The sequence below is a fragment of the Taeniopygia guttata genome, chromosome 20 (genome assembly GCF_048771995.1).
Source record: "Taeniopygia guttata chromosome 20, bTaeGut7.mat, whole genome shotgun sequence".
NCBI classification, from domain to species: Eukaryota; Metazoa; Chordata; class Aves; order Passeriformes; family Estrildidae; genus Taeniopygia; species Taeniopygia guttata.
In genome coordinates this window covers 2490311-2512913 of record NC_133045.1, presented here as the reverse complement: position 1 = coordinate 2512913, position 22603 = coordinate 2490311, and the positions used below count along the sequence as shown (strand labels likewise).

At 41.3% G+C, this 22603-nt stretch overlaps 1 protein-coding gene across 1 annotated transcript; it reads left to right on the top strand.

Annotated features, from left to right (window-relative positions):
- The first annotated feature begins 1775 nt into the window (after positions 1–1775).
- ASIP (agouti signaling protein) lies at positions 1776–22083 on the top strand. The gene is made up of 4 exons (XM_012570184.5): positions 1776–1916; positions 14733–14935; positions 17020–17081; positions 18334–22083. Exons 2-4 carry the CDS (start codon positions 14755–14757, stop codon positions 18508–18510), a joined length of 420 nt encoding a protein of 139 aa, XP_012425638.1. The 5' UTR covers positions 1776–1916; positions 14733–14754; the 3' UTR covers positions 18511–22083.
- Positions 22084–22603: the final 520 nt, after the last annotated feature.

The window sequence follows — 22603 nt, the reverse complement described above, 5'->3', positions numbered from 1 at the left end:
ATCCCAACCCTCTGAAATTCACCCAGTTCTACCAGTGTGCCCCATTTCAAACCCATCACCCAACAAAAGTGAAGCAGGAGCAAGGGAAATACATCTCTCAAGAACCTCAGAAATTCCATATGTTCATGCAGGTCTGTGTCCCCCCTGCTGTTCCAGGTGTCTTCACACAGCTCCTCAGAGAAGCTGCTCCGAGCACTGCTCAGGTGTTTTTCTTCAACAACTTCCTCTCCACCTGGTCCCTCCCATGTTGTTTCTCAAGAACTCAGAGAAGTCCCTTTTTGTCCCCAATATTTCTGGTGGCTGGACACATCTTTCCTTCACGCAGGAACTCCATTGGTGGGTAACCCCTAAGTGTCCCAAGATCCAAGCTAACATCCTGGATGCTTGTTAGAAAAAAAACAGGCTAAGCACTGTGTATCTCCTTTAGCAGACGTTCTGCACTCTAAAACAATGCATCATGAACTACTAGTACCTTCAATCAGAAGTAGTAAAAACTAAAATGAACAGCTTTAGATATTTACGGAATTTTCCAGTTTGGGGATGTAAGGAGTAGTTCCTGCTCCAAGGCAGCAATTCCCATGGCCCCATGTTTCTTTACAAATTTTTCAAGTCTTGTAAAGTCAGCTCGTGTTACCTTTCTATGATCTTTCTCACCTAAACTGACACAGTTTGGCAGGCTGACTGAGAGAAACATAAAAAAAAAAAAAAAAAAAAAAAAAAAAAAAATGACCTCCTAAAGAGGCATTTTTCCTTCCCCAGAATAGTCCTGATGAGATCCTCAGCACTAAAAAATACAGACTTGCTCATAAGACAGAAATGCAAGGGGCTGATGTTTTATTTCATATCAGAGCTTCAACCCCTCAGTCGATTTTTATTATACAACCATTCTGGAGGCTGTTAAATCAAATTTAATCATTCAGCTTCCTAAAAACTCATTGCTGCATTGAAATTCCTTCCTGTCAGAAGCTTTTGGTGCCCCAGGCTGCAAACGGGAGCAGCATTGTCAGCAGCTGAAGAGCTCAACCATTGCTTGTTTCTATCCCTTTGCACAGAACTCACCAAAGTAGGCATAAAAATCCCAAAAACCCAACCCTCATGGCACACATGACATGCACATGGCTGCAAAATGGCCAACACAAAGCGTTAATATACCATGGAGATGTATAATGTAACCCTTGAAATGATAAAGGAACATTTGATATGTCTTGAATAATCACACCCACATTCAGGTAAACTCATCTGGTCTTCGTACATGCTTTTATTAAGCTTAAGAAAAATAGCTTCTCCTCGAATTTGGCTCTTAGTGACTGCACAGACCTATGTCACTGGAGCGGAGCTAATGGAAACCTCCGAGCTCTGCTGCCTCGGGGGTGGCTGAGGGGCTGATCCTGCAGCTGCCCAGCGCCCACAGCGATCGTGAACCCTGCAGCAAGGAGCCTGAAACAAGCATTGTAGAGCACAACGGATGGGGTTTACAGCAGGCCTTTCCCTCTCCCTGCTATCTATCCTTTTCTACCTGAGTGACAGGAAAATCCCAGCTGGAATCGCCTCTGCCTGAAGACGGCCGAACCGGGTCTGTCCTGGTGGGTTTCAAATGGGAGGAAAAGGAGGGGCTGAGGGTCAACTTTCCAATGGATGTTTTTACCGCAAGACAGCAAAGAGAGAAGGAGGGGAAGGAAAAAAAAAAAAAAAAAAAAAAGAAAAGAAAAAAAAAAAGGAGGGGGGGGTCGAGGGGAGAAGCGATAAAAAGCAGGAATTGAAGCAGGGCAGACTGACCATCGGGCTGTGCTCCGCGCTCGGGTGGCGCGGGAGCGCCGGCAGCGCTCGGCTGCCCGGCCCGCCCTCCCCGCGGAGCGGCGGGACGAGACAGCGGCTGCCGGGGCCCGGGGCCCGGCCCGGGACACCTTTCTGCTCCGGTAGGACACAGCCCTGACCCGCACTGGGCCTTTCCTTGTCCTTGCCTCCTCTCCCGCCCCAGCCGGTCCCTTGCCTGCCGCGCAGCGCCGCGGAGATCCGCCTGCCTTTACCTCAGAGCAGTCCTGCAGATCTCCCTCACGGGTCTGGCAAGCGGCAACGTTTTCAAACTCTCTTAACTTGGTTTTTTTACCATTTTGTTCTTTTGCATTTATTTGCTCCACTTTTCTGTTCTACTCCAAAGCCTTCTGTTCCAGGCATTGCCTGCGATTTAGGTTGTTTCGATTCCGTTTGGTGTTTCTGTCTCTTCAAATTTTTTTTTCTGGTTGCAAATTTTGCTTTTTCGTTTAGTCTGCTTCTAAGGTTTTTTTCCCTGAAATTATTTTAGATATTACATTATCTCTCTTTACTCTTTTATTACATGATTTTAATAACGTACATTCGAACTAACGTACATTAAAATTAACAACTTACATTTCCTAAGCTGTATTTTTACACTGTTCCAATTGCTTAGTTATATTATTTTATTCCTCTGTTGAACTGTAGTAACTAAAATGATGATATAATGCTAAAATTATCTCTATTTTCCTGAAACTTTCATAACTCTAGAAAGATAAGGGATTGGATTTTATCTATTTTAGGAGTGATAATATTCGTCTTTGAACATCAGACTGTAATTATTTTTCTGACTTGCCCTATCAGCTTTTGCTGTAGCACCTCACAAAACGAATCCTACACTTCACATACCCCATTGTCCAGTCTTCCATTAGTATTCTTAATATTCTTTAATTTTGTGTGAGTTCAGCAAGTAATGGCTTCTTTATACCGTTAACAAAAATACAAAATGCAGAGATCATTTCTGACTGCTGTTTTCAGCACCAGAATTTTTCTTTCAACAATCATTTCTACTCAATTTTATAGACCCTGCAGTCACTGGAAAATCAACAATTTTATTGGTAATTTTACTGTGGTTGTTATTTTCCAAAAAGGACTCCTTTCTTTCTGTTGTCCAGATTGTTGTCTACTTTTCCTTGCTTTATTCTCTAGATATACTTTACAGCTCTCTCTTTCTGCTGCCCTTCAGCCAAACCACGAAGGCAAAGGAGAGCTCAGTGTGTTCTGAAGTGCCTCTGGTGCTGGGCCTGGAAATTTTGGAGTTTCTGGGCATCTTCTTAATGTGAGAAAAGCTCTGACCAAAGCAGGGAAAGTCCTGCAGAGGCATCACTGGACTGTCCCCCTGCCTGTCCCTTTAAAATTCCAGGCATTTCATTTGGATAGGCTCAAGTCTGTCATTTTAGACACTTAATAAATCCCTTTCAGAAAGGTCTTTTGAAGCTTATTAGGGCTCGAGGGGGATTATTTTGTCGTTTGGTTTGCATGGTGGTTTGGAGCCTTTTTTGTTGCTATTTTTAGTTGGGTTTTGTTTTTCTTTGGTTATTTGTTCTAGTTTGGGTTTTTTTTCCCTGAGAACATCCCATGTTTGCTTTATAAATATCAGAGTTTCATTGCCTGATGCATTTCCCACTTCACAGAATAATTATTTTTTTTCCCACTGAAGCAGGCTCAGAAAGCTTTCACAGCATCCTAGTCCAAATGCAAAAATACACAAAACCCAGAGTGTTTTCCCTAATTATATTCCCTTTTTCCTGTACATAAAAAAAAACCAATTCACTGAAAACTAAAGGATTTTGCTGGCTTAAATATATATTTTTCTTTTCTTTAGCATTCCCTTCAATATGTTACACACAGACATAGGAGCAAAGATACACATTAATCAGTCCCCAGTATTTTGCAAACTGAACACCTACTAAAATCCTTGAATAAATAATTAACACCTTGTAAATTAAGTGTGCATGCTCATGGAGGATATTTGCATAGAAGAAATATTAACTTATATTTAAATTATTAATAACATTTATTTAAAAAAGCAAATTTAATGGAAAAAACCCAACATAAGTGGAATACTCATATTTTTTTCTTTCAATCAAATCAGACAATTTCTCTTCAAATTTCTTTACTCGGGTGGTTAAACTTTTATTTAATTTGCAATAAGTATATTGAATTTGAGTGATCAGGAGACAAAAGGCAGCACTTTCTGCAGGGAACATTCCCTACATCTTTTCCATTTGCTTCTCTCTGCATTTTGAAATGCTCATGCCATTAAAGAAAACAACCTGGGATAATGAGAAAGACATTACATTCCATATAGTATTGAATTAAGTATTTTGAATCCGTTCAACACGATAACTTTAACTGTTTAGCAAAATATGAAGTACGAGTTTTGTCCTGAGAACAGAAATATCCCAGTTAAAAATGTCTGGGTGTGCACATCAGTCTCTTCGTATCTCCCTGGAGGGCGAAACTTTAAATTAATTTTGTCATTAACTTTTCAAAAGTTCCCATAGCTGAGGCGTTTCCTGTGCCAGGGAAAGCAGCCCTGGAAGGGGGAGCTGAGCTCGGACAGCTGCAGGTCCCAGGCCCAGCTGCTGGTGGCAGCAGGGACGTTCTTTTGGGGAACACTCTGGGAAGGCTCAGCTGGCAGAGACATCCATGTATTTTGTGGGTGGAAATGTATTTGCTTAAAAGAAAAATCAAGAAAGTGGCCAGTTCCCAGTGGGGAACCATCCAGAGGCCCAGAGTGAATCATCAGATGTAACATATGTTACCACATACATACATAAAATTATATATATATATAAAATTAGATATATATTTTTATTATAATATATATTTTTATTCTATATAAATATATAGGATATCTTTTCTATTTTATTTATTATATATACTTGTATATTTTATTATATATATTTTATATATATATTTATTATATATATTTGTGTGTAATAATATTTATTATTCATATATAACAGTAACAACAATAATAGTAATACAACAATATATTATTTATTTACTTATATAAATCATATCTATGTATCTATTATTTAAAATTCATGCTGCGCTTTTAGCCATTTATATGTTGAATTTCAAGGATTGTTCTTTCAGTATATTCTTAAGATTTTGAAATGGACTGCTTCAATAGGTCTGATTCAATACCTGACACTCTGAAGGTAACTTTTATTTTCCATGACCTAAAGCAGTTTTAGAGATATCAAAATGTAAGATATAAGAAAACCCAAACAAAACAAAAAAACAAAACAAAAACCAGAAAAAAACACTGACCAAACAAAATAAAGCAAACAAAAACAAAAAAAAAAGAACACTAGGAAATAAGTAAGTAGAGAGGTAGGTCAAGTTGTAGGAAAACTGTAATGCCATAAGTGTAAAAGCAACATCTTTGTTTTCATGATTTTATGAGTCCCCAAAATTCCAGAGTTGGAGTGAACATCCACACTTGGCACTTGGGCACAGCTTGGGACTGGTAAGATGATAAATAAAACTGAAGTTCTAGTCATTAGTTAGCCCATAACACAAACAGTGATGTAATATCCAGCAATTTTGCTTAGAAGCTGTATTTCTTAGGAAAAAAAAAAAACCTTAAAAATAAATTTTCTGTAGTAGAAAAGCCAAAGGCAGAAGTTCTGAAGTACAGTTGTTACTGAACCAGAATGGTCCAAATCCTGGAAATGTTTTGGACCTGGCTCCTACTTCTGGCAGCTTCACCCCATTAGAGCTTTGTCATCTTGCTTGAAAACTCATTTTTCACTCCATCCTCATTCCAGTCCTGCCAAGCACATTCAGGAAGTGAGACACTCTCCATTTTCCCACTGGAATTCCTGGAACTGAGCGCTGAGGCTCTTTTTAGACATACTTTTCAATTTCTTTGGTTTATCCAAACACTTTCCAATAAATGAGTGGTGTTCGTGGAGCATCTTCCATACACAGCCACGCTGATCTCAAACAAATATCCCCCTCCTACTGAAGTTGCTCCAGTTTTCCCATTTGAGAGCTCCATTTGCACTTCTGACAGCAGTGCTACACTGCGAGCTCATTTCTACATCAATGCCAAACCCTTTTGCATTCCTTCTTCCCAGAACAGCATTCCTCAGCCCAAATGCACAACACATTTTTTCCTGGATGTTTGTCCATTGTTACTTTGTTCATACATTGTTTGCTATTTTCCTGTGGGCAGTAGTCCATTAATATGCTACTTGCAGAAATTTGTCTTCATCCTTGCTTCCCACTTATGGGCTACACATGGATCTCCCTCCTTCCATGGAGAAGCTGTGCCTCACAGAGCTTTGTAGAGACAGTCCAGATCTCTCACTGATCTTGCACAGATACCCAAGATTGCTCCAATGTCTTCCTTCTGTATGGGACACAACATCTGAGTCCCTGATCCCAGGATTTTCCACACACACAGACGAGCAAATCAAATAACCTTATTCTTGTTTTCTTTTTCCTCATTTCTTCTGGAGGCACATGAGTACAGCAGATAAAGTTTGCAACTACTCTATGTGAATCCAATGGCTCCGAGTGTTCTCAAATGTCTGTGCCACAGTCAGGATAACACAACCTTCCACAAATGTGGAAGGAGTGTCCAGAAACCTCCTTTTCTCCCCATCAGCAGCCAGGAAGATCTCCCCTCCCTGCCACTCAGCACCCTGAGCTGGGACGGGCCAATATGTGTCACCAATATGCAAGTGGTGCCCTCAAGAAGAAATTGTGTTTACAAACCAAGATTAATTAGAGTCAGACCCTCTCATTGAGGATGTCAAGGATACAGGCAAGGATATGATATTTAGCAACCCCATTACACATGGAACACAGAGACTTTTAGCATTCTCTTTTAAATTCAATCCCTTAGTCATAGCCCCTTCAAGTTTCCCTTCAGCAGGTGTGTCTGCCATAAGCTAAGCAGGAATTCCTCCCTTCTGCCAGGCATCCAAGGGAAGCAGGGAACCCTGGAGGGGGGGCTCTGCCCCTGCATCCTGATCCCAGGGTACAGCTGTGCTGTATCAGAGCCAGCTCCATCACCTGGAGCAGGGAAGAAACACCCAGGGCCCCAAGAATCTGGGATGCAACATCCTGGATGGATCACCACGAGCAGCACAGCTGCACCCCATCAACCTCTGCCAACAGCACAGCTCCTGTTCCTCACTCTGCTTCTCACCCTCAGCAAATAGGTATCACATGGACCTCGGCACCTCTCCCAGCTCTGTCCTCTGACTGTCAAGCAAGATGCTTAAAACTGATCAGCAGGAACAGCCAGACAGCAAATTATTTTTTTTTTTACCCCCAGATATAAACTGATCATTATTCTTAGTTATCACATTAACCCATGGCCAGAAGGATTGTTGTTGCCCAAAGGATTTCAGAGGTGAATCCCACCATCAGTCTCCACCAGTCACAGACCAAATATTCCATTAAAAAAAACAACTTCACATTTTAGATGTCTGGATTGTAACATAAAAGCCGATTTGATTCTGAATGTACAAATAGAACAAACCCCAAAACAACAGAGCCTTCAAAGGGAATACCAACAGGAAATCTCACATATCCATGTCAGTAAAGCCTGTGTCTAGTCATGAACTGGAAGAGAGGAAAAGGACCTGTCAAAAAATTAATGTCTTACAAGACAAGGCAAGCTCTTACAAGATAGCAAAAGGAAAAGTATTTAAAATAAGGGTTTTTCTGGAAAGTGAAATGAAGCAGCAATAGCTTGACAACTTTGTCTTTCATACAATATTCCAAGGCACTTCTTGCTCACTCTTCTAGAGACAGTTCAACAGAGCTGGAAATCATCATATTTTAGATTTCCTCCAGATGAGCTAGAAAGACTTAAACATGCAGAAAATGAGGAACAAGAGAGAGCACATAAAGAATGTTTTTAAAAATCCCCTAAATCTCATTATGGAGACATGAGTACATTTTCAAACAATGGAAGAGTCCTGTCCCTCAGCTCCAAACAGCCCTGGGACCAGGAACACATGTCATTTCAAATCAACAAAATATTATATGAGGTTGATGGTATTAAAACAGAATGTTATAATTACTTAAAAGCAGGAAACAAAATTATACTCTTCAGAGACAGCTAAAATTCCAAGCTGTACCTTGAAGGAAGGCTAAACAGCCACCTCAGATCAAGTGCTAATTTTAAACTAGTGAAGTTGGGTGAGAAGCTTCTTTTCAGTGAGGCAGGGAATAGCCAGGTAATTATCACGGACTTAATGGCCCTGTGGATAATTAAGCCACTGGGATGTAAGCCCTGTGGATAATTAAGCCATGCTGTGGGCATTGGCTTGACTCGAATCCTAGCAGTATTTTGGAGTAGAAGGTAGAGAACTTGATTAAAGATGACTTGAGTGGAGTAAGGAGATTTGGCACAGTTAAGGTCACTACCTCTGCCTGTAATGAAAAATTAGCAAGCTGCACAGTAGAGCCATGTGGATAACTAAAGAACTGGAAGAGAAGTAATTTATATTTAGCAATTCTACAGGCTCAACCTGTCCACCTGAGCTGGGAGATTATTAGGAAGTTACTTGCTCATCCAAGTACCTTTTAGGAGAGAAAAAGAAAGTAGATGTATTTTTCACAACGAATAAGAAGGTTTAGAAGGATTCAGTTCCTGGAAAATGAAATGAGACAAATTTGCTGCAAAGAATTACCAGAGATGTTCTCACTTGGTTTGGTTAAGCCTGAAATACTGAAATCTAGGTAGGGTCTCCAGCCTGTCCTGGAAAAAATCAGACCATGTGATCCCAATGGTTTTGTTTGCTTTTGCAAGCTGCAACTTCATTACAGCTTTTCCCCCTCCTAGGTATTTAGCAGCACTTTGTTTATCCAGTCCTGTTCTGGGGATTTCAGGCTACTTTCTCAAGGTTCCTCTAAATTATGGGTTCAGTAGTCACTCCAGTACTGTTTGCAATCCATTGCAAACAGTACTGAGCACAATAGCTCTGGTACAGACCACATCCCTGAAACCATTTACAAGAGACACATCATTCATCCCCATCCTTGCAAAAAGGCGCTAGAATTCTTGATTCCCTGGGCCTTTTCCACCTGGGTAGAGCCCAGCTCACATCAGAGTTCCTTCTAAGTATTTCTGTTATTTACCTGTTTCTAGTGTTAATATTCACTCTATCCTCAGTTGTGGCATCTGACATCAGGATGGCAAGTGAGACAAGGATCCAACCCTTGATGGGGCTTTAATACACCTTCACACTGGATAGTTCCTGGCAGAGTGCAGTTTTGTCTGGTTTGGGAGCCCTTTTTGAACCTGTGTTAGTTTTGAATATGAGAAGTGTCAGAGCAGACTGACTGACAGACATTTAATTCATTCCTAAATCTCCCAGACTTTGGAGACTGAATAACTCTATCCAGGCAAGGATTGCAGGGCTGCCCTACCTATACACGTGGCAAAGGTTTCCCCTACATCTCCGCTGAACCTTTTCTCCTGTAATTCAAACTTTAGCTTGCTGTTCTGTCCATCCTGAACAAAGAACAGATAATCTGAGCAGGAATGGCTCCAAACAGGCAGCAGGAGAGAGGAGAACAAGCAGAGTCATTCATCCTGAGTTCTAGAGGCTGTGATGGACAAGTTTTCTTCTAAGAGGACTCTTTCTTTTCAGTCTTACCACAGCTGTTTCTGACAGCCAGTGAATCCGGCCTCCACACTGCCATGAAGGTGATTCCCACCTTTTCCACCTGGAATTTGAGCTATGATGGCACAGAAAACTCAGCTGGAAATCCTCCAGAGGGAAATTTGCTTTCTTCATTTCCAGCTGATCCAAGCTCAAGCGGTTTTGGTCTAAAAAGCCTGGCACATGCCTAATTAGAGGGGGCTTGATAAACCAGCATAACTGTCAGAGAAAAATATACACAGGATGGTTTGAAAGAGTCTGTGCTGAGCTGTCCCCTCCCTCACATACACACACACAGAGTTAAAAATGGTTGCATTTATATTTGTGTACACAATTATATATACAGCATCTCTAAATCAGGGGTTTTAAATATACACAAGCCAAATTATGCCTTTCATTGAATATTCCTGCATATGGCAAATCTTTTTATATTTTCTGACCTTCCTATCTGCTCTGTAGGCATCAATGAGCCCCAGAGATTTGGAGATCATAGGAAGGATTGATACAAAAAATGAAACTTTTGTTAGTGGAGTATAAGGAAATCGGGTGTAAAGCACAGGACCACCAGAGATGTTGCTGGATCACCTTTTATCTCAAGCAATTATTATTATTTGATGGCATTCATTCTGACTTACACAGATTTTTGCTCCACATGGGTGACCAAAATTGGACATAATTCTCTAAATGAAGACCAGTATGTGCATAAAATTTTGAACATGTTCATATTTCAGTTAAGAAAATACTTTTATATTTCAGTTATGAAAATACTTCTCTAGACACACCCTAGAATTCAATTGTCTATTTATACACAGCTGCATCACATTCTCACTTTTTGGTCATACTGTGAACAATACAACCAGTTCTTCTTCTATCATTTGAAATCCAGAAGTCTTTACCTTCAGAAATTGGTGGCTTTTTGCTCTCAAGCTAAATTGTTTGACTGTGGCCTCTGCACTACTGCATCTCATTCAGTTTCACTGCTTTATTCCTCAGGATTGTCCAGCTGGAGATGCTGAGGACAAATGTAGGGAAGCAATAAAAGTGTGCACAGGAAAAAGAGCTAAATACACGGCAGGCAGGAGAAAACTGCTGAAAGGGAATTCTGTCAAAAGTAACAGGGCACAGTGGATGGCTGAAAATGAAAGAAAACAGAAAGGAGGACTAGAAAATTGAAATAAAAGGAAGAAGAAGGCTAGATTAAGTTCAGTAAGTTTAAAAAATTTTTGAAGGTAAAGTTGCACAGAAACGGCATATAGCATCAAACACTATAGAATTCTCTCTGGTGCACTTCTGTCTGTGCAACAAACACAGTTCATTTCAGTGAACTGATTGTGGGGTCAGGATAGGAGAACTAGAGAAGAGACAGTGCCTCTTGGACCAGGCCCCTGTTCTTGGGAAAGACAAAAAAATACACAAAAGACCAGATGGAGTCTGGAAGAAAGAACCAAAGGAATGAGAATGAGCTGAGAGAAGGCCTCCAATGCCACTTGTCAGTTTGCCTTTGGTCAATAGTATGTTACAGGCTTTTTTTTTCAAGTTAAGGGTGAAAAGGAGCAGAAATCTGGATGTAACACACTGGCATCCCATAGAAATCCCAATGCTTTATTTACATATTTAATATAATAATCCAAAGCAGAGAGGCAATGGGACAGAAAAGGGTACTGTGATCTCTGATGACAGTCAGCAAACTTTGAAGCTTTCGAAACTTTGTTTTGGTTTTAAATAAAATTCTGTCATTCCCTTGATAATCAAAACCACTGCAACATGTTAACTATTTCCTGACATAATTTGCTAAACTGCAGCTAAAGTTTAATGCTTAAATTTCATTGCTGGGCAAGACTAAATCTCCAGAACCAAAAATGTAAAAATCATATGTTAAAGTTCTCCTTGCTCATTTTAATAACATTAGGGAAATCAGAACCCTCCTCTCAAGATTCCACTATTAAGGCTATTTATTCTAAAATTTTAGGGGCTCAAAAGGAATATAAACTTTTAAATGTAAGTGCTTAGAGAGAAACAGATGTGAAGACATCTAGAGGTAAGGAAAATAGTTTAATTGCTTTAAGCAGCCTTTGATGAGTCCCAGAAGGAAATTAATGGGTAAAATGGAAAAGTAAATCTCTCTTTAATGCCAGAAAAAGAAAACAAACTTAGGGAAGGGTTTTGCAATATGATGCAAAATGGGAAACCCAAGATTAATCATAGAATCATGGAATATCCTGAGGTTGGAAGGACTCACAAGGAACATCAAGTCCAGCATCTGGCCCCACAACAATCCCACCCTGTGCCTGAGAGTGTTCTCCAGACACTCCTTGAGCTCTGGCAGGTTTGGGGCCATGAACACCTTTTTACTTCACTTCTGATTCCACTTTTCTCCTCCTTCATCCCTGTATGAGCTCAGCTGCTCACAGACTCCTGCTCAGAGCAGGGAAAGAATTAGAGCCCAAATGTCTCAATTCACCTGCCACAGACAAGCCCTCAGTCATGGAATTTTGGAATAGATTGGGTTGGAAGTGACTTTGGAAGTAATTTGGTCCAACTCCCCTGCCATGAGCAGGGACATCTTCATCTAAGATGAAGTTGCTCAAAGACCCTCCTACGTGATCTTAAATGTTTTCTGGGCTCGGGCATGACCACCTTCCTGGAAAACCTGTGCCAGTGTTTTATCACCCTCACCATAAAAAATGTCTTTCTTCCCCTTAAACCTAGATCTGAAAAATTGGGAAACTTAAATGTATAGCAGACTAAAATTTTTAGGCAAGATATTATATTTGACCAACTCTATATTTGGAAAACATAGCCAAGCTTTTGGGCACACAAATCATTATTTAATTCTTGTATGAATTGTGAATATCTGCCTAGAATATGAACATCACCAGGGGTACTCAGGTTGGTAAAATCTGTTAGGTGAAAAGAAGTTCCAATTGTGAGCTGAATGGTTATGACCTAAGGGTTATTTACACATGTAGGTAGGAGTTAGAGCAGTTTTTAGGAAGCATCAAGAAATCTCAGTGAAGTTTGGACATCTTTTATGAAGGGAGATGGGGAAGAGCAAATAAAAGGGAAACTCTTCTGAAGATAAGAAAAAGATGAGGGTAGGATCATGACTTAGCAAATATTTTTACATACTCCCATTAAAAATGGGCAATTTACACAGGCAAGGGTTGAGCTTCTGTACCAGAGTTTGCAAGATCAGAGTAGGTAAAGAATTAACACAGAAATGTCACCTTGTTATTGTTACTAAACTGCAGTAATTGAAAATTCCAGCCCACGATTTTACCATAACAACAAAAAATCCTCATGGCAGGACTTGTTCCTTTTGGTTACTGGAATTTTTAGAGCCTTCTAAACAAGGTGCACTTCCTCCTCTCAGATTCAGAATCAAATCAAAGGCTCTTCACGTCTGATATGCTAAAATTTGAATTAACCCATTCAAAGGAGACTCCTACCCACAGCCATGACTCCTCTGATCCAGCCAGGGTCTGAACTTTCCCATCTGCTTTGAATGACTCCAGCTGTACAGCATTTCAGACACAGCAGCACTGCCTCCCCAGAGGTTAATCCTCCCCTGTAATACTTCAGGTTCAACGTCTCTTTCAGTTGCAGCTCATGCAGATGTATAAACCACAAAGGATCCAGCACGTGCATCCCTGCAAATTCCAATGGAGCCCAGACAGATCCAGGAGTGAATTATGGACTCTCAGAACAGTTTGGGTTGGGAGCCAAACTTAAAGCCAATATGGGCAGGGACACTTTCCACTGTCCCAGGCTGCTCCAAGCCCCATCCAGGCTGGCCTTGGACACTTCAGGGATCCAGGGGCAGCCACAGCTGCTCTGGGCACCTGTGCCAGAGCCTGCCCACCCTCCGAGTAAAGAACTTCTGCCTCCAATCTAAATCTCTCTCTTTTAGTTTAAAACCATTCAGGTTTGTCCTATTACTCTCTGTCTGGATATGCAGTTGCTCTCCCTCTTTCTGATGAGGGCTGAAGGGGTTCTTGTGTATCCCTGGAGCCTTGTCTTCTCCAGACTGAACCCCCCCAGCTCCCAGCCTGGCCCCAGAGCAGAGGTGAGCATCCTCATGGCACAGCTACAGCCACCAGGGGAAGCAGCCTCGATGCCCCCAGCACTGATTTGTCACATGAACACGGTGTGCAGAACAGACAATTCCAGAACTGATCCCAAGCACTTGGAATTAGCAGCATAATACTGACCATCTCCCAGGGAGGCGTGGGTCAGTGGGGCTATAAAAGTAGGTGTAGAAGAGACCTGGTGTAGGAGCAGTGACCAGACTGAAGCTCTCCCAAGGCAGAAATTCTTCATCTTTTAACTCCCCAGTAATGAAGTCATTACAACCACATTAATGGCCCAAAACACTTGGTTTCACTCGCTCTTTTTATTGCATCTAGCAGGTTTTCACTGACACAAAGTCACACATAAATCTGGAGACTGGCAGTGCCTCTGGGGAAACAAGGCTCCCATAACCCTGACACCGCAGAAAACTGACAAACATGGAACTAGAAATCAGCTTAGAAATACAAGGAAGCACAAGAAAAGGAGTCCAGGCTGGTGACACGCTTGGTGTACCCTGCAGGGACTGTCACCTCAGGTGAATGGCCACGCTCCACAGCTCAGGTGCCTCCATGAGTATCCCCAAATCCAAGACTTTGCCACATTTTGGAAGTTATTCAGTGCATAACCCCAAGGCACATAAACACTTTACAGCACTGGCCTTTTATATCTCACATGAGTTATGGCTGTGGTTTATATGGGATTAGAGCAGTCACTTGGAGGTCTAATAAAACAAGATACTACTTCATGATTTCTTTTTAAGACCAGAAAATTAATAGGAAACACAAATTGAGACTGGGGGGAAAATGTGAGACTGTGCTAGAAAACATAAAAAATAATGACAACTAAATTGTCATTATTTTTTATGTTTTCTAGCACATTTTTGTAGACAAGATTTCCTAGAAAAAATTTGAATAGGTGGTTGAGTTTCTGCCCTTGGCCATATAATAACCATTATAAAGCTCAGTTGGGAGGACCTTCACGTCTTATGGGAAATAAACCCTTTGAGAAAAGAATCAGGAAAAAATAACATCTCAGGGAGTTGTATTTGCAATAGCATTTTTCCGCTCTTACAACTACAATCTTAGGTATCCCAGTGCCAGAAGCAAGGTACTGGAAATAAAATAATTGTCAGATATTTGTTGCTAAAGCTTCACAACATGACAGAAAACCATTGCTGAGATTCATATCCCTGTATCACTTCTACAGGTTTTGGCCAACTTTGGTTTTCATGACAATGGAATTTTTCCTCTCCATGATGGCAAGAAAGAATCTCTTCCTCAGCCTCCTGCTCTGCTACAGCCTGTTCAGGGCTGCTGATTCCCACTTGGTCATTGAGGAGAAGACTGACTGCAACCTGTCCAGGAGGAGCAAAATGGACCTCTCAGATCTTCCACCCATCTCCATAGTAGGTGAGTAAAACCTGCCCTTCAGTGCCAAATTAACAAGATTTTCAGGAAACACTGCTTTTGATTATTCTGAATTATTTGGATAACTTTGCCTGTCTTCATAGGGCACAGAACTGTGGTGACTGTAGCATCCAAAAATGACAGTGTGGTAAATCTCAGTTTAGAGGAAAAAAAATGCAATTTATTTCAGTTTTACCGGTTTCACTTCAGCTCCCATCACACTATAAGCCTTTTTATATTGAAAAGAAGTGGTCTTGTGCTAATAGGGGAAATAATCTTACTTAGAAAATCTTATGCATATGAGAAAAAATAACAATGTGATGGTTTAAAGGGTCTTCTGTTGTGGTAGGAAAACTAACAGTATTAACAGGTATTAATATAACCTCAGTTTATCTGGCCTTTAAACAGGGGAAGAAAAGAGCACTGCAAGGGAGGGCTAGGGGTGATTAATTTATCTGTTCAAGACAGGACTAACTCTGTCTGTACAGTCACTGGCAGATGACCACCTGCCCTGTTTGGGAAGAGCCTCTTTAGGGTGATGCTTAACACTTTGCTTCACAAGATTCTTTCTTCATGTCTGCCTTAACTATTTCATGTAATTTGCACCAACTTCTCTCAAGAAACTCACGGGTGTTTGGAGATAATCAGGTACAGAACATTCATAACCATGTCAAAATGCTAATAATTAAAAAAATAAACCTTCTCTTGTTTAGCTCCTTTCTGCATGTTTTTAGTTTAAAGCACTGTGGTTCTTACCTTGTTTCCTGTGTTTGCTCCATGCTCTTGCTCAGGACAACATATATTTAAGGAGAAACAGTTGCCCCACACATACATTTCCAAAGAAATCTGAACCTCTGAATCCTTAGTTAACTCAGTGTTGTTTAACTGAGAGTTTAGCAAAGCCTGTGCTGTTCTGCAGCCTCTCAAGCTGTACCATTTCATGGTCCTTGGGATCTTTGCTGCCTTCACTCTCACAATTCCCATACCTATTTTATGGCCCAGTTAAAATCAGAGCTATAAAATACGATCCCTTCAGCTGATTTCTCCATCTTCTCAATAAGTGAGCCTGTGCTTTTAACATGGCAGACAGGCTGAGCTGTAACACATTTCTCCCCACTGCTTCTTAGAGAGGCATAACTCTAACTTATAATGATACAAAGAAAATAAATAAAACCCCCCAAACCAGTTCAAAATATTTGTTCTTCATTCTGCAACTCAGTCAATCCAAGCAATTAGAAAATATTAAAAAATATATTGATAGAGGATCCTGGAATAGATAAGGAGCCACTATTCATCAGTGGGGATATGGATGTTTTTTACCTCAGTCATCCATTACATACAGGTAGTGCTTATTACAAAACTCACACCCAGAATAAAGGTATCAAAAATACCACAATAGCTTGGTGAGCTGGGAAGTGTCTCACACTTTAACAGTCTTGCTATGTTAGAGCCCATAACAAGCCCCAAAACAAGTAATGGAATTTACACACTTATAAATATCTAAAATTAGATATGGTGACAAATATATAGAGGGAGCAAAGTTACAGGCATGTGAATGAAACACCTTTGCAAGGAACATTATGTAAAACAAGGTCGTAGTGGGAGAAGAAACAAAGAACTGCAGAATGAAAGGTGGCATCACAGATGCAGAGTTTTTGCTTGTGGAAAGCAGTGTACACTTGTTAATTCCTTCCAAAATTATGCATGTAGCACCACCTTTTAACAGAAGAAATTATGGAATTCTAAAGATTTTTCCTATTTTTGTTTTGTGACAATTGTGTATGAGTACCCCAATCTTTTTCACAGAGACCTTTAATTTTATTTCTCTGAAATAATTGTTTGCATCTACTAAACAATGTGTAAAAAATCCCTTCTAAAATACAAATATCAGCTGCTCTTCTGCTTCGCACAAGCAGCAGTGACAGAGTTCAGACACTCTAAATTGAGATGAACATCACTGCAAAATATGCAGCAATGAGGCGGCAATGCAGGTTATCTGCCTCCTCTCTCACAAAAATAGAATTATCTCATCAAAATAAAAATCTCTAAAACTAATTCCACATTTTTCTGTGCTATTCTCATTGAAGATTTAACTAGAAAATCCCAGAAAGTCAGCAGGAAAGAGGCAGAGAACAAGAAATCTTCCAAGGTAGGTGGTTGTTCAAAAAACTTTGTTGGATTAGAACAGTTGGTTACTTCTAGAGTTTCCCTTGGTGCATTCATTTGAAAGGCTTTTACTGTCACTCCATGATTTAAGTAATTTACATACACTTTAAAGCTCTAAATGCTGTAAAAATAGATGTTAAACAATAATGGTGGGAAGAAGATTAGAAGCTGTGGCTGCCCCATCCTTGGCAGTGTCCAAGACCAGGTTAGACAGGGCTTGCAGCAACCTGGCATAGCAGAAGGTGTCCCTGCCCATGGCAAGGGGTAGGACGAGATGGGCTTTAAAATCCTTTCCCACCCAGAGAATTCCATAACTCGGAGTTTCAGAAGTGCACAGGGTGCCTGCAGCTGCTGGGCTTCAGAGATCCCTCCCAGGTCCCAGGTGAGCAATGTCACCACAGGACACGTGAAAGCACAACGTGAGCCGCTGCTATTGCAAGGTGAAAAAGAGGAAGTTTATTTTCTGCCTCCAGCATTTATACTTTTTCAAAAGTGACAGTGGATTGGAGGGTGAATGTGCCACCTCTCCAATGACATTGGACAAACTACTAGTACATCAAACTTCTTTGCCTCTGTGGAGGAATGGTAAATAGATTGTTTACAGAAAGTTGTGTGAGAAAGTTCTCTACAAGAATGTAAATTCAGAAGACTTTAGAAAATCTTAAGAATCAGGGCAACATCGCAACCCCAAATTTTCCACCTTTCCACGTCCCCAGCAGAGAAGCTGCACTCCTGGGGGAGTTGAGAGGCCTTTTTCCACTCCCTGAACTGTGTGTGCAGGTGAGGATTCCCACGGATGCAAGATCACCGGGCTCAACGAGGTGGAGCATTGGCAGGTCACTGTCCTGCTCTCTCAGTGTCACAGCCTAGCAAACGAGACTGACAGGGAGTTTTCGCTCACCTGAAAAGCTGGGAGATCCAAACATAACACCTTAATAAGTTTTATTGGTAACTTCACCATCTGAGTACAGTTTGGCACCCCTTTCTTCACTGCTGCCACTCTCCTTCCTAGAGACCCTTTCCAAAGCTCCATCCAGTAATGGTCGAATGAGGTTTGTCATTTTGCTCAGGGGCTTGTTTTCAAGCCACTCTTTCCCATTTCCCAGCCCCACCACACCTCTGCATTGCTAGCACAGCTTCCACTGCCACAGCCAGCTGCTCATTCCCCCAGAACCTCCCACTGTTCACCACCCTCATTTCACCTGTCAACGAATTCTCATGTTTTTATCTTCCAGAAAAATGCTAAACGCAAGATATCTCCAAAGCCAAGGCCTCCACCTGCTGCTAACTGTGTGCCAACCTTCAAAACCTGCAAGCCACACTTGAATTCCTGCTGTCACTACTGTGCTTTGTGCAAATGCCGAATCTTCCAGACGATCTGCCAGTGCCTGATGTTAAACCCCAAGTGTTAACCAAGTCAGAAACACAGCAAGCCTTCTGTCTTTCATTAGTTTCTCAAGTGCATATTTCAAATTTCCCCATGTCTATGGTAATCAAAATAGAGAGCTCTGAAGCTTGAATTTACGCCTCTTAAAATTTAATGGACAGTCGTTATTATGGCGTTCGTGTTACCACAAGCTGGATGTTATTTCAGGGAGCAGACAACCAGGGAGATTGGCACTGATTAAGCAGTTGTAGCAAAAGAGCTGTGTTTTGTAATGCATTCTGGATTCCTGTGGGTTTGAGCTTTTATTTGAAGGGTCATAATAATGCCAGTCTCCAGAATTGTGTAACCAGCACCACAAAACCTGCCCCCACAGCACCCAAATGGCCACTAAAACAGGACTGGTTAGGCCAGTGAGGGATTAGAGCTTGTCTTTGCCCACAGGGACATCACCAGCCTTCAGCACAGCCAAAGTATCAGGCTAAAAATGCAGGGTTTGGGTTTAACTCCATTTTCACATATTCAACAAAAATCAGGACAAGAATTTATGTAGGTTATTCCACCTGAAAAGAAGGACCCAAGGCTATAAGGACATTTTTTAATCATTCTCAGCTAAGCATCCACCATCAGGGGTTTCAGTCATTCTGCCACCAGGAAATGGTGGCATACTCCCATAGTACATACATATATACTTAAAGGTATCCATGCCTTGGAATATAAAAATCAGATGTTTTTTTCTCTAGACATGTCTGTAGGAATCAACTCTTCAGCCTTTCTTCTCCTGCTGCCAAGAACACTTCCCAAAAGCAGGAAGACATATCTGGGATTTTGAGGAAGAAAGGAAAGATCAGCAAAAGATGAATGTATATCCCACATGTACATCTTGAAGCAAACCATTCCGAGCAATCAATTATTTGACCTTTCTTGCTGCAGGAGCTGCAATTCAGGCAGGAATGTCCAAGAGCTGCAGCAACCAGGGGAAAAACATACATCACATGCTGTATCAAGACTTAAGGGCTCAGAAAGAGATGGCTGAAGCTCAAATCAACAGAAAATTTCTTTATCTTGTTCTGGAAGCTCTTTGCCTTAAATTTGAGGTATCCAAATTGCACAGAAGGAAAACCCTTCTTGGTTAAACTCTCAGGAGAGCAAGGAGGGAGCAGACCCAGAAAACATCCCTGCCACTGAAGACTTTATTTGACAGACTCCAGCTCTTGATTTTTACCTCCTCTGTTCTGTACCTACAGTGTCTTTCCCTGCTCCCTTACTGTTTTTTTTCTTCTGTGCCACTTCCTTGTTTTTAGCATTTTCCCTTTATCCAACTGCTATTCTTAGTTACCACAGGAACACTCCAGGGCTAACCCACATCTCCCATGTTCTTTCCACCTGCCTGCACCAGGGTCCCTTCCAGTGCTCTTTAGCTTTCACAACCAGGTTTTTCTAGCCATGAATTTCTAATCAGGAAATCAGGAATTTTCTAATCCCCTATTCAGGTCTAATTGAGAAGACAGTTGTTTGCTGATTTATTTCTATACACAGTTGAAGGCTACAAAAGTCTTCCAAGCAGGCAGGAAATAATGATACAGAGGACACTCCAAAGGGGTCAAGCCATATAAAGGTGTTGTTTTTTTTTTTTTAATTCTAATAATTAGTCTAAAGCCCAGAACTCAAAACTAAGGTCAGATATTGACAGAAATTTTTGTTCACACTAGATATATATATATATAGTTCTCAGATTAATCTAAGAAAGAGCCCTAATGATGACAGGATGTCATTTTGTTCCTTATCTTTTATAAGGCACATCAATTGGCATGTCTGATATACACTTGAATTCTTGTAAATATATGTAAGTGTGTCTTTTAGCCAGATTTCTTGTCTCAGGAATCTGTAAGCCACTCAGTTATTATGACAAAGGAGATGAGAAGGAAGAGCAATACATTATAATGGATTTCAGAATGTGGCTCCTTCTTTTACTAGGTAAAGATTTAGGTTCCATTAAATTTTTTTCAAAATTCTCATAGCTATAACAAACTGTTGTTGATTTGATGCCTTAAGTTTGAGCTTTCATATTTTCCAGATTCTGTACTGCATTAGTATGTAACTCTGAACTTCATATAAAGTGTTGCCAAGTTCTCCTCACAGTCAGTCAGACAAACCAATCCTTGCCCAGCCCCAGAACCAAGGACACTGCTGCAGCTTCAGGCCCAAAAAGTGTAAACAACAAACAGGCCCAAAAGGTGTAAACAACAGCAAATTGAGGAGAGCAGCCTGGGAGATGGGACTGCAGAACCTGGAGCTGTAGTTGGACAATTAACCCCAATATGGAAATGGATCAAAACTTATAAAATGTGAAAACTTGTGACCCATTGTCCATCTTGGCCAGGCTCTTGTACTGCCCAAGGTGCATCCTTTGAAGGCCTTTTAATAAATCCCTCTTCATTCCTTTAACACTGTCTAGCTCTGTTCCAGGTAGCCTCCCAAGGCACGAGATTGATACTAAAACCACACCAATAAGCACACTATTTCTTATATGGAAACAAGATCATTTTCATAACAGAAAGTCCAGCTGGTCAGAAAAATGACATTTTACCATGGTCAAGGGGCATGGGAACAGAGGGAAGGGAAGAAAGGAGAGCCAAAAATCCAACAAGCAGCTGCTCTCATCTGCAGCTCCCACTCCAGCTTTGCAGAACCTCAGAATGGCTGAGGTCAGCAGAGACCTCTGGCAGCCATCTAACTGGACCTGCTTGCCCAGGACCACATCCAGGCAGCCTTTGAACATCTCCAAGGAGGGAAACTCCATCTCCTCTCTGGGCAACCGTCCTGGTGCTCTGTCCCCCTCACTCACCATTAAAAGCAGAACAGGAAATGTTTCCTAATGTTTGCCTCTCTCCAGTATGTCCCTGTCTCTCTCGCACTGGGGAGCCCAAACTGGACACAGCAGACCAGGGATGAGCTCCACAGTGAGGAGCAAGGAGGGATCCTGTCCTTGACCTGTGGTGACAATGCTCCCGGCACGGCCCAGGGCACACTTCACCTTCTGGTGACTCTTGGTCAGCTTGGTGCCCCCCAGGTGCCCCAGGGCCTTTCCTGGCTCCCTGCTGGGTGCCCCCAGAGTGTTCTGGGCTTGCTCCTCCCCAGAACAGGACTTTGTGCTCCTCCTTGCTGAGCTGTCCAGCCTGGCTCGGTCCCAGCAGCACATCTGTCTGGCAGATCAGGGCTGTGTGAGCTCTGAGAGCTCCCTCTGCCCCACCATCCACATCATGATGGAGATGTAGCACACCTTGGGGCTCTGAGACAAGGAAATCAAAGTGCCAAGACCCACCCAAGGACCTCCAGAAATGGCAGCTGACCCAGACAAGGACATGATGGCCTGTGCAGGCAACAAAGGAAAAGGAAAAAAGCTGTCAATGACAGTAAAGGGATTTGTTTTTCAACATATATGGACATATTTTTTAATATAGCATCTATCTGTAGTGTATTTTTAAATTTGATTTACTAATAAGACTTCTTTGTAACTGGAGTTGATTAGAAAGAGGCTTTGCTTTCTTTGCTGTTCATCTGTCACACCAGAGAATACATGTAATCAAATACTCTGAAATTATTAGCCTTAGTGACTTGACTTTTCTGGGTAAAGATCACATTGTATGAGGTACTGACACAGGATGCAGAAATCAGCATATGTACACAAAAATTTGCTTCAATGTGTTTAGTCTGAGCAGTTATTTATACTGAGGGGATGTTTGTCAGTGCAGGAGTCTCCCCAGGGTCCCATCTGAAATGTCATCAGCACACAGATGATAAACATGCACATGACAAAGATGGAGTATGTAACTCTTACCTGTCACACACCAAAATGCCTCCACTGAAAATTTCCTGGAATTCAAGTGTAGAGACGGTCTCAGGAATGCTCTGTGACAGAGTCCTCCTAGATACTAATGGAAATTTTACCCCAATTACAGGTTAGCAGGATGAAACACAAATAAATTACTGTCAGCTTTTCCACATATTGCCTGCCTTGTGTAAATTTGAAACATATACTGTATTTTCTTGACTTAATTGCTTATTGTCACACCCAAAGGCCATAAAATCCAAGTTTATCCTGATGGATAAAACAAGTG